The 12729-nt window shown below is 36.3% G+C and overlaps 2 protein-coding genes across 27 annotated transcripts in view; one reads left to right on the forward strand and one right to left on the reverse strand.

Moving 5' to 3' along the window:
• The window catches only part of LOC140620331 (uncharacterized), a 228710-nt gene that overhangs the window by 71183 nt on the left and 144798 nt on the right, over nt 1-12729 (forward strand). The gene's annotated exons all lie outside the window — the stretch shown is intronic.
• Nucleotides 1-12729, reverse strand: part of DNAJC5B (DnaJ heat shock protein family (Hsp40) member C5 beta) — an 82704-nt gene that overhangs the window by 56951 nt on the left and 13024 nt on the right. For all 4 annotated transcript variants that reach the window (XM_072804450.1, XM_072804447.1, XM_072804449.1 and 1 more), the window contains exons 2-3: nt 8023-8142; nt 1265-1392 (exon numbers count right to left, since the gene is read on the reverse strand). In XM_072804450.1, the coding sequence (XP_072660551.1) occupies nt 1265-1383 (119 nt within the window). In that variant the 5' untranslated portion in view covers nt 1384-1392; nt 8023-8142. The remainder of the gene's footprint in view (nt 1-1264; nt 1393-8022; nt 8143-12729) is intronic.

Here is a 12729-nt window from a genome sequence, read left to right on the forward strand (position 1 = left end):
GGCTTTTCAAACATAACAGATGAAACAAAATCCATAAAAGAAATTGCTAACAAATTTGTCTATTTAAGTCTAAACTGCCATATGTCAATATATATATATACTGTAAGTTTTAAAAACCGAATTCAAAGTCAAATCAAGAAGTAACCAACTAAAATCTGAAAGTTTCATTTACATTTTGATTTAATTTTTCCTCTAAAGGTACAGCTTTATTCCTCAATAAGAAGATGAGGGGTGCTTGGGTAGCTCAGTCAGTTGAGTGTCCAACTTTTGATTCCGACTCAGGTCATGATCTCAGGGTCATGAGATCGAGCCCTGTTTGAGGCTCCATGCTTAGCAGGGAGTCTGCTTGGGATTCTCTCTCTCCCTCTCCTTTGGCTGCTCCTCCCCATCCCTACTTGCATGCTCTAGATTAAATAAATAAGTAAATAATCTTTAAAAAGAAAATAATAAAATACTTTGTACTTTGGATCATGATTTGTGTACAAGGATAAATATAGAGGAAAATTAAAAGAACTTAAACTTTTTTTAAAAAAGCTCATAAAGTGATTATATTACAGAGTAGCCATAAGTTGTAGTCATTAAAAATCAATATTTAATAATACCAAGATATATTCATGATAGAATCTTGTTAAAAAGATAGACAGAAAAAAAGACTAGAAGAAAACAAAATATCAATAATTGCTGCTGGAGACAGAATTATGGATAAATGTTACTGTCCTCATTTTGAGAAATTCCCAAATTTTCTACAATAAGTAAGTTATTTTGTACTCAATGCTTTTTCTTATCCCTTGGAATTCTAAAGAAAAACATATTTGACATTTTCCCCAAAATAGCTACCAAGGACATGAAAAATAAAAATTGAAGACTTGAAAGGAATAGCATATAATTTAGCAATAGTGGCAACCCTCTCCAACCCTCTCTCCTTTTTAAAATCCCTCTACCAGATTCTATGGTGCTATATCATTTGAGTTAAATTAAAATTCCTGGTCATTCTCAATGATCTCTGTCTCTCTTTCTCTGACACTGCAGGCCTAGAACACATCTTTTCCTAAGGCCCAAAATTCTGAGAGCATTCTTTATAGAAGTCAGTGCCATACTTGTCTATTTCTAATGCCTATGTTGTAGAACAGGGAACATGAGGTTCAAAACTCCCAACTACTTGGTCTTGGCAAGAAGCTTATGTCTTTACTTAGGGGCACTTGCCTATTGTAAAAAAACCATTACTAGTAGTACAAGAAATGTCATCATTGAACTTTCTCTGTACCTGTAGGTTTTCTTGATTTCTTCATTTGTTGCTCCCTTAGGCAGACCAAGAATTTCATACAGAGCTTCTCCAGATGTAGACATAGTCCGCTGTCTTTGGTTAGGTATGTTACATGCCATTTTCTCAGGCTGCAAAAGCAAAGAGGGGAAATAACCATGAAGGTTATGCATACTGGATCCCATTCTCAAAGGGAAAGACAGTTTATTTTTAACCTTTTGTAAAATGACAACCTGAAGTACATTTTTGTGCCAGCCACAAAAGGAGAGGAGAAAAGTGTTAGGAAAGCCAATAGTAGAGCTTCAAGTCAGGGTGTTAAAGGCTACCTGCAGTCATGTAAATGGAATATGGCTTTGTCCACATGGTTAAATAGAAGTGAAATGTTATCTAAATACCCAGCTAATTCAGAATTGTTGAAAATGAATCCTCACAAGTGGGTGTATATAGATTCTTTTTTTTTTTTTGCCAGAATTTGCACAGCTCCTTTTATGTGTGTTTTCTAAATTTAGCTAGCAATGGAAATAATCTTCCATTTTACTTTGATTCTATTGGCTTAGCCCTTGTTAGAGCAAGAGTTTTAAAAAGAAATAAAAAACAACTTTTTAAAGTACAAAGGGAAAAAATCATCTGGGAGAGCCAAGTTAGAACTTCCCTGCAGCAGTAGGATTCCAAAGCCCCCCACAGTTCTCATGGGTTTTGTACCTGAGACAGATCCTTTCCCTATGGTATATCCAGAAGGGATTGGGCTCTCCTAAGACCTAGACTCCATCTGCCTGCTATGCTCCGGCTCTAGGGTAGACAAAGATAAGCAAGCATATGTAGGGGCATTCCTGCATCCTCCACTCAATCTCTCTAAGCCTTCAGGTCTTCATTTATAATAAAAGGATAAAGTTCATATCACAGGGATATCTTAAGAATTTAGAAATGATGCATATAATATACCCAGAACATAATGGGTTCAATGAAAAAAATAACTGTTTTTGTTAAAGGCAGCACAGTGTGTAATTCAGGAACTGTACTGTAATCAGACTTTCCCAGAATAATAGCCTTGCATGACCTTCCCTATCTGTGAACAAGAGACAGAAATGTGCCTAAAATCATGGAGCTGTTTATAAGAACTAAATGTATTCATATATTAAAAAACAAGAACATATACCAGTGTACATAGCATCATTATTCGTATCAGCCAAAAGGTAGAAACAACCCAAATGTCTATCAACAGGTGAATGAAAATGTGGTATGTACATACAATGGAATATTATTCAGTCATAAAAAGAAATAGAATTTTGACAAATGCTACAATACAGATGAACCTTAACATTATGCTAAGTGAAATAAACTAGTCACAATAGGACAAATATTGTATAATTCTCTTATATAAGATGCCTTGAATAAATAAGTTTATAAAGACAAAAAGTAGAATAGAGGTTATCAGGGGTTAGGGGGTCATGGGGAATGGGTAATTATTATTTAACGGGCACAGAGTTTCTGTTTGGATGATGAAAATGTTTTAGTAATAATGGTGATAATTAGAAAACACTGATTGTACTTAATGTCACTGAATTGTACCCTTAAAAACAGTTCAAAGAGTAAATGTTAAATTTTACCACAAAAACAAAACTAGAGGAAAAAAAAATTACTTAGATTGCAAGCTCCTCTGACCAGAAGTTCCTTGAAAATCATTGTCCATTTCTTGGCTTTGGGCCTCCTACAGCAAGTGCTAGAAGAATGCATAAATGAATATACCAGGACTCGGGAGATGGTGCTGCAGAAACATTCACGTTCAACACAGGGAATCTCTGGTGACAGTGGTGGCAGCAGCTCAACTGGATAGGCACATCCCAGTGGTGGATGGGGTCGAATGGAGATGACCTCCTGACTCTGTTCTCACCAGGCTAATGACCAAACCAATAGAGCAAAACCCCTAGATGTTGGCTGATGAGTCCAGATGGCCTTAGAGGTCTATGAGACCCCAGAGTGGTACCATGAGTGTTTGTGGTCCTAAGGAATTCATTGAAGAACAACAATGTGAGGAATTCCAAAATATTTTTGTGATCCTTTATCTTCTTGGGAGAAGAAGAGCAAAGGTTTGAAGAGTACTGAAGTCAGACCCAGGCAAAAATCTTGCCTAAAGGCACCAAGGACAAGGGCTTATTTTATGGCATGGCTGCATGGTCCCTTCCTCAATCAGCTTCCTGTGATAGTTGTGTCCCTAGAGGCCAGAAGGACCTCAGTCCCAAATTCCTGATTTTCACAAGGTCAAGAGGAGAAGAAATCTGATTTTGCCTGCCAGAAAACAAAATCTAACTAATATCCATACTGACTAGCAGCCATTCAGTAAATTGTGGCACTTACTTTCATAATTGCTCGAACTTACCCTTCTTGCCTATCCACCACAATTTCCCTAAGGAGTAAGCAATTCAAGGCTTGGAGTATGTCATTCATCTCTGTGTTCCAGTCCTACAGGTCAGCCCTATCTTAGAACCACAGCCCAGCTGATTATTCACAATTGAAGGAAAAATTTCCTGAATAACTGACACCATCCCTACTTCCTTTCCTACCCTTTCTTCTGTCCTACAGCCACCATACACACAAATGCTCAAGATATGAATGTTCTGTACCATATATCCACCTATGGTTCCCAGGAATGGAGGCAACCAGCAGGTTTCTCACAGTCATACTAAATGCCACAAATGAGTGGAGTTTAGAAGACAGGGATTTCTGTGTGGCTTTGCGGACAAGGAATAGGGCCACAGTGTCTGAGATTTTTTTTTAAAGTTGTATTCATTTATTCATGAAAGACACAGAGAGAGATAGGTAGAGACATAGGCCAAGGGAGAACCAAGCTCCCTATCGGACTTGGGACTCAATCCTGGACCCCAGAATCACTCCCCAAGCTGAAGGCAGAGGCTCAACCACTGAACCACCCAGGCATCCCATCTCTCTGAGATTTTAAGATGTCACTGTTAGCTAGATCTCCAGAGTCACCAACTAAAAATATAACATAATGATTCAAATTTTAGGACTGTAAGATATTGAGTTAGGGGTCTTATAGGCCAATTTAACAAATGCCTTCTGGGAAATTTGGACTATAGACCATTGTAGCAGACAACTTTACTATTAGCCTATTAACTCTCTATTTTCTAGGGAATGTTCAGGTTCCCATTGCAATATATGCCTTTCCTGACACCGGCTTCAGTTTTACCTGGTCTCAGTTGAGTAGACCAAGAGTGGGTACACCAAAAAAAAAAAAAAAAAAGAAAGAGTGGATACACCAAGACAAACCAGTAAGACTCCAGTAAGACTCCTTCTCTAGTATTTTTTATTTTTATTGTATATAGGACAATCTTGCAGATAGTAAAACCAGTAAAATATAAGAACCAGTTTTTGTTTTGTTGACTTTCACCATTGTTTTCCTGTTTTCAATTTTGTTGGTTCCTGCTCCAGGATTTATGATATCCTGAGTTCTGCTCACTGCAGGCTTAATTTGTAAAGCCTTATCTAGTTATCTAAGGGAAACTTAGCTTATTGATTTTAGATATTTTTTCTAACACGTATTTAATACTATAAATTTTTCTCTAAACATTGCTTTCATTACATCTTCTAACCAAAAGTGGTGTTTTTATTTTTATATTATTGGCTGGCCTGAAATAAGAGAGATTGAAACTGATACACAAGAGAGGAGCAGTGGCTGGAAGATGGAGAGAGAAACCCAGTAGAGTTCAGTCTCCTGGTTCCAGTTGTTTCAGAGTGAACTTGCAACTCTCCCCCTCCCACAGTTTGTCAATCAACTTTTCCTTGGATTTAACCAATAAAATTCCTCTCCACACACAAATTTATACACGTTTTTTCTTTTGAGCATATTTTAGTTAGGTTTTGGTTACTGTTAACCAAAACTCCTAAGTGTCATGTACTCTTTCAATTAAACCCCAAGAGAGGTTCCTCAAATACTTCCAAGCCAGCTAATCTTAAATTATTTCATCTATTCATCCTTTAAGTTGAATGTGGCTTCCTGGTACTTGGAAATAAATACTTTGGGGAAAGAACAATGATATACTAAGATAGTCAAACAGATTCATTCAGATATATTGTGTAGACATTACTGGTACAGATAAAAGGAACAGTGTAAATCTGGGTTAAGACACTTTCATAAACAAAAGTTTATGAAGAGCTATTCAGGAGAACCAAGAAGAAATGAAAGTATAGCAAATAGTTATCTTTATCTATTTATCTCTATATTCAGCATTCCAAAGAAACAGTTTCAATTTTGGGGAAGAATGTATTCATCTATTCCATGAAATAAAAGAGATGGGACGCCTAGGTGGTTCAGCGGTTGGGCGTCTGCCTTTGGCTCAGGGCATGATCCTGGGGTCCAGAATCGAGTCCCACATTAGGCTCTGTGCAGGGGCCCTGCTTCTCCCTCTGCCTCTGTCTCTGCCTCTCTTCCTCTCTGTGTCTCTCATGAATAAATAAATTAAAATATTTAAAGAGAGAGAGAGAGAGAGATATGTCATGGCTCCCATAAATCAACAGATACCCTAAAATCAATTTTAATAAGACACAGATGTGTACAATTTCCACAATGGTGAGCATCCTGTTCCATGACCAGCTTTGATTCCTTCCTACTTGGGTCTTGCTGTCACTAATCCAGGAAAAGGATTTACAGGTTACTGAAAATAATCTGCTAAACAGATTATGGTAATACCCATAGCAGAAAATTCAATTATTTATTCAAAGCCTGCAATGCAGACCAAGTCTTTTGGGAGATTTCAGACTAATATGAGATACAAAACTATAAGCCAATAATGAAACTACTGTTTAGAAATTAAACAAGTACTGAGGATAGAGCAAGAAGGAATTTTCTGCTAGGGGTATATGGGATGTGATATATTAGGTATGTGATAAACATCTGTTGAGTAATTAAATCAAAACTGAGTAGTGAACTTGAATGGGAATGTTAGGGAGAACCTCACATAAAAAGATGAAATCTTGTTCCTATTGCCCATAATTCCCATATCCCCTGATAATAATACAACCACTTATTTCTGTAGAACTTCGCACATATTTTTATTACAAACATTGTATCTAGGCCTAACCTTGGATCTGCATAGACATAGTAGCCAGTGACTTTCTTGATAATTTATTCACATAAATCAACAGAAAGGAGGGATTCTGGGCTTGTGGGCTAAAAGTGGAGGGAGGACATTCTGACATTGTGACTAGGACATTTTTTTTCCCCTGAGGCGCCCCCTTCAAAGTTATCCCCAGTATGGAACAAAGAAATGGGGTTAGTTATGTTTCACCTTCTTTGCCCTATTCCCCAAAGTTTTCCTTTCAAACAAATAAAGTCTGTTAAGGTACATTTAAAAAAAAAAAAGCCCTTTTATATCAATATTGGAACACAAGATAAAGATAGTTGGTCAATAATTGGTCAATGTGGTTAGTTGTTGACTGACTCTACATAAAGAGACCAAAAACTGCAAAGTTGCTTTCTGTACATTGAATAGCAACATGCTTTCTTTTCTGTCTCCTTGCTGATATAGAAACTAAACTCTTCATACATTATTAATAGAGATGACATTTAGTTTCAAATTCAATGGTGTAATACATTGAAACTTTTAGTTGTTTTAATATGTAAAAATAGATATATGCCCCGAGAACATACTAATTACAGAGTAATTGTCAAAATGTCTTCTAAAAACTCTCCTTAAATGACCTTAAACTAAATAATGGAGCCATATTCTTTTTTTAATTTCTTATATAAAATACAATTTTTATGAATTCTTTTTCTGTAGCCTTTTGAATTCTAATATTCTTATGCAAAATTCAAGTCTTTATTATTTATTCATAGTCCCTCATCTATAAGCCATCCGAATGGAGGAAAAAAATGTTGTCATGCAAAATTATTAAGTAATTTAATTTTGATCATCCAGTACATGATATTTAATCTTCTGAACTTAAATTACTTTCTGGTACATTACAATGCCATTAATATCATAATTTCTTAAAGCACTGACAGCTATACAGTCACCACTAAACTACATATAGCTTACCTTCTTTTGATAATAGATATAATTGAGAGAAGGTTCAGTACTCTGATGATGATGGGCAACCAGTTCAAAATAAGCACTTATTTTAAAGGTTCTAATTCCAGGAGTCTTACAGATTTTGTTTTAAATTTTTTATGTTGACATAAAATGTTCCTTTCAAAACAAAAAAAAAAATACTTTACCTATATCTATTATGTGTATTCTCAAAAGCAGAAAAAAAAATCAAACTATACCTTTCTTGAAAGGGTTCCTTTAAGGGTCAGAAAATAAATGTGGGCAAGGGAAATTATATCATTAAACACAGCAAAAACGCTTTCAATGGCTGTCATTGGGGAAACCAACATATTTTACCATTTTCTTATTACTTCTGTGATTCCTCCATTGAAATCTATTAGTGAAGTAAAATTTCCTTATTCAAATGACATTGTATCTTAAAGCTAAGCATGCATCCAAAATGCTAATCCTATGTTTAAAAGTAATAATTCTCCCTAGCATAATTACTCATTATAGAAAAATAATTATCTCTTAATTGCATTGGCACTTAATAGCAATTTGAAAATGGGAAAACTTGGAAATGTTACAATAATCCACAATACCTGTTCCTATAACTCCAGATTCAGTGTTCTCAAAACAGGAGCAACTTGCTGTTTTTAACTGGTCTGGAAATAGATGTGCAAAGAAATGAAGGAAACAATGAAAGCTATTTCATACCTGTTCCACTGTTTCAAAGCAAAAGGCTACTCCTTTCCATTGTTCTCATCCAGAGTTAAGCAGGTCAGTGGAGTCAGATTACTTTTCATTTGTTACTCTATCAGCCAATTCGTTATCCCTCTGGAAGACACAACAAAGAGAGAATAAAACATGCATGACAGTAAAGGTTGCCATTACAAGGTACCAAGTGATACCAAAATATATGCTACATTTACTATTGATCATTAGATGGTGCTTGGATCAACCAAATGTTACTATGGAACTGCCTCCAGGTTTCCATCAGAACTGCCAGTTAAGAAAATATGCATAAATAAAAAGTGTTGATGAAAATGCAGAAAGAAGGGAACTCTTGTGCACTGTTGGTGGGAATATAAATTGATGTATTCACTATGAAAAACAGTACAGAGTTTCCTCAAAAAATTAAAAATAGAAATATCATACAATCTAGTTATTCTAATTCTGGGTTTTTACTCAAATAAAATGAAAACACTAATTCAAAAAGATGCACCCATGTTTACCGCAGCATTATTTACAATAGCCAAGATATGGAAGCAACCTAAGCATTCATCAGTAGATGAATGGATAAGGAAGATATGAATGGAATATTACTCAGCCATAAAAAAGTAACAAAATCTGCCATTCATGACAACATAGATGGAACTAAAGTGAAAATAAGTCAGACAGACAAAGGCAAATACCATATGACTTCATTATATGTGGAATCTAAAAAACAAAACAAGCAAAACTAAAACAGAAACAGACTCATAAATACAAAGAACAAACCTATGGTTGCCAAAGGAAGAGGGGTAGTTAGGTGAGATAGGTGAAGGCGATTAAGAAGTATGAACTTCCATTTGTATAATAACTCACAAGATGAAAAGTACAGAATAGGGAATATGGTCAATAATATTGTGATAGAATCGTATGGTGACAGATGATAACTATGCTTACCATTATGACCATTTCATAATGTATATAATTGTCAATTCATTATGTTGTACATCTGAAACTAATATAACATTGTATGAAGACTATACTTCAATAATTAAAAAATACTGGAAAGACCATATAACATTAATAAGAAGAAGACTTTAATTGCTCATTACATTAGTCCAACAATTTTCATATCTGAACATTTTACTCAAATCTTAGTCAAGAGGCACTGAGTCTTAGGGGTAAGCAGAGTAGTTTTAAGAATGAAGGAACCTCTTGTTAAAACAATGTCCTAGCTTTCACAAGCAACAAAAGGTCACACAAGAGCACAATTCTTAGGATTTTGAGCAAGATCCTATAACTGAAAAAGACTTAAATCAAATGAGACAGGTGTTACTCTGATTTTGGCAAATGGGGTCTGGTTCCTGGGGCTGAAGGCAGAGTTTAAGTGTGCCACTTAGCACAGCAGTAGCAAGCCTAGGGTTATTTTGTGTGAACACTGCAGAGTAGTCTTTTCTCTGGATAGCATTAGATTTTATTTATTTATTTATTTATTTATTTATTTATTTATTTATTTATTTATTTATTTTTTAGATACAGAGAAATAAAAAGCTATTTCCCCATAGACCCTGATTTCTAGCCAGAGTTTAGGAAGCAGACTATCATCCTGTGGAGAAATGGAGTGTGGGGGTGGGTAACTAAAGACATTTAGAACTAAAGTCACATCAGCTTAAGAACAACATCCTATGATGAAATGAAAATAGTTGCTATAATATGAAAATTTAAATATAATTTAAAAATTTCAGCTTATGTTTCAAATTCAGTTTAATATTTTTAGTAAAATTTATTATTTTTATATGATGAACCATATCTTAAATCTTCTTAATCATTGCTTTTTAATCTTTTAATGTATTGCATAAGCTATGAGTTCTAAAATTGGTTAAGTATTGCAAAACTCTCATGTGAAGTAGAACTGTGTATGTGTTTCAAAGAGCAAACGCAGTTTCTTATCCATCTAAGTCATTCAGCAATTAGTCACCTACTAGGTCCAGGCACTGGGCTAAATGCATACAAAATCAAATGTAAACTTTGGGTTTGTGGGTCACAGAGTTGCATCCTACCAAGAAAGGCAGATATTAATCCAATGATTACTCAAATAAGTATATAAATGAGACTTTGAAGAGATGTATAGTCTATTTATGAGATCATCACCATTTCCTTAGGGTGCTCCTAAAGACTATTTATGTACCTCTTTCTATTACTGCATAGGGTTAGGTTTATTATAGGCAATGACTAGTACATCAGCACAGAATCTGCAACAGGTACCAGATGAATTTGGATAGTCAACAAAAATCATCTTTTATTAATCATGAAAATTAGAGTAAACAGTCCTTCATTTAAATTTCATATCTCGGCAGGTGCACCTATCACTTATTTTTGAATATGCAAGGGCACATAGCCCAAACAAATCCTATTCAAAATGGCTCAACATGATGAACAAAGGCAGTATTATCAGTGTCAGTGTTACTATCTTTATTACCTCTACATTGTTTGTGTTGTTATTACAATGTCCAAAGAAGTGTTTCTTTGACAAAAATATCTGTCAGCAGACCCTTGATCCTTGTTTTTACCAATAGTTGTTCCCTGTTCACAATAGCCCAAGATGTCTCTTATGCCAATAAACTAAAAAGGTGGAAGCAAAAACTTTTGCTCTAGGTACAATCCTTTTCAGTAGGGTTTCCAGTACAAAGTGATTGTTCTGCAAATTGTCATCTGACTGTAGCTAAACAGCCTAGGAAAACAGTACATGGAAAGCAAAATAGTTTTCATTCCTATTTGTTTAGCATTGAAGTGCTTTTAATAATAGTACTGATCTTAAGATATATCTTTGTCTTAACTTTAATGAAGCCCCCGTTTAAGTAAAACCTCACCCAGCCCAGGGAACAGACTTATATTTGAAAGAGAAGAAATTGCTAAGGACACCCTCTAGAGACCAGTAACTGCACTTATATCACACTTGGTATAATTTCCTAAGTATTTTCACTCATCATTACATTATTTGATACTCAATGGTCGTTTTTAGAAAGAGATAACTGGCTAAGTGTGGTCATGTGACTTGCCCAAGCACAAATGTTCATGATGAGGGGCAAAAAATTGAAATTGGAGTAAAATCTAAGTACTCTGCTTCCAAAGTCTGTTGTTTTATATCCTTTAGTAAAAAGGCTGTGTTGAGCAATATAATTGTAAATGACAAAGAGAATCTCTTCTTATTGGTGTACATGGCCAGGCAGCCTCCTCAGTAGTCACAGGCCCGGGGAAGCAGCAGTCTTCTGTGCCTTTTGAGTCCACTGCACTAAGATTTTTTGCACCAATTTCTAGTGTCCAAAGTGGGTCTTCTCATTGGTACATTTCATCTTATTTATTCTAATAATGACAGTTACCTTGTGCCTTCTATTTTAGATATACATTCTCCCCTCATTTTGTCAAAGTTTTCTCTTTTGGTTGGCCCACTAAATTGCAACCAACCCATTATCACAACTTTGGTCTACAAGACTTTCTTATATCTTATATAGTAAATGGTGCTTTGCTAGTGGCGGCATACTAGACAAAAAATGCCATTACTAAGAACAGGCTTGATCTCAGCTGAGTGCCATTGGAAGGTGCTCAGAAATGAATGACTAAGGCTTAGCTGCCTCTCCTGGGGGTGAAGGTGGACAGATCTCTTTCTGAATGAGTCATGTAATGTAATTGGGTGCTGATTTTTCTACAACTGCACACACATATTCATGGTTCCAGATGTGTACGGTTAGATGAGCACTGATGCTGGTGGTGTCTCCTTCCTCCTGCTCCTAGGTGGGTACCTGTCCAAATTGGGCTCTCCTTTTAGGCCTCAGAGCTCCAAAGCCAAGCCCTCATCTAGATGTTGCCCCAGTCACCCTTTCCCTGGGATCTTACCACCACTTCCATAGCAAACCTCCTAGGTTCCCCAACTGCTTTCCAGACTCATCAGTGCACTGTATAGTTTTCTGTGTTGCTCCAGAAACCATGAACATTCTGCCAGATATTCTCACTATCAGTGGGCATTGGTAGGAGCTGGTCCAAGACCATAGACACACAGACTGGTCAGTGGCTACTATCACCAGGGCCCTACTACTATCTGGGTAATAACTATTAGGATCCCTGTATTACCTCAATCCTCCTCACAGCATCTCTTTCTCTTCTCCATTCTCTCAGAGCCAGACCTTACCTCCAGATATTAAGTAGAGCAATCCCATGGAACCAGTTTGTTTGTTTGTTTATTTAAAGATTTTATTTATTTATTCATAGAGACAGAGAGAGAGAGAGAGAGAGGCAGAGACACAGGCAGAGGGAGAAGCAGGCATCATATAGAGAGCCTGATGTGGGACTCGATCCAGGGTCTCCAGGATCACGTCGCTGCGCCACCGGGGCTGACCCTATGGGACCAGTTTAAAATGACTAGCCCTGGAAGTGACAAGCTGGGTCTCTATACAAGGTAGCCCTTACCTAGGACACAGTCTAAACCCTCACACAAAGCTGACCAGAACTAGATAATCTCTGGATGGAGTGAGAGTGTGAGTGACAAGTGCTTGCCCACAAGGGAAGCAGCAACCCTGCCCAGCACCCTTTTGAGAATCTCCCTGCTCCAGGTCCAGGGCTTGGATATCCACTAAGTGGCTCAAAAGCCTTCTCTGTGACTTTATCAGAGGTCTAAGCAAAATAGTCAAATGAATAAATATTCAATTCAGTATTTGT

This window comes from Canis lupus, chromosome 28 (assembly GCF_048164855.1).
Source record: "Canis lupus baileyi chromosome 28, mCanLup2.hap1, whole genome shotgun sequence".
Lineage (NCBI taxonomy): Eukaryota > Metazoa > Chordata > Mammalia > Carnivora > Canidae > Canis > Canis lupus.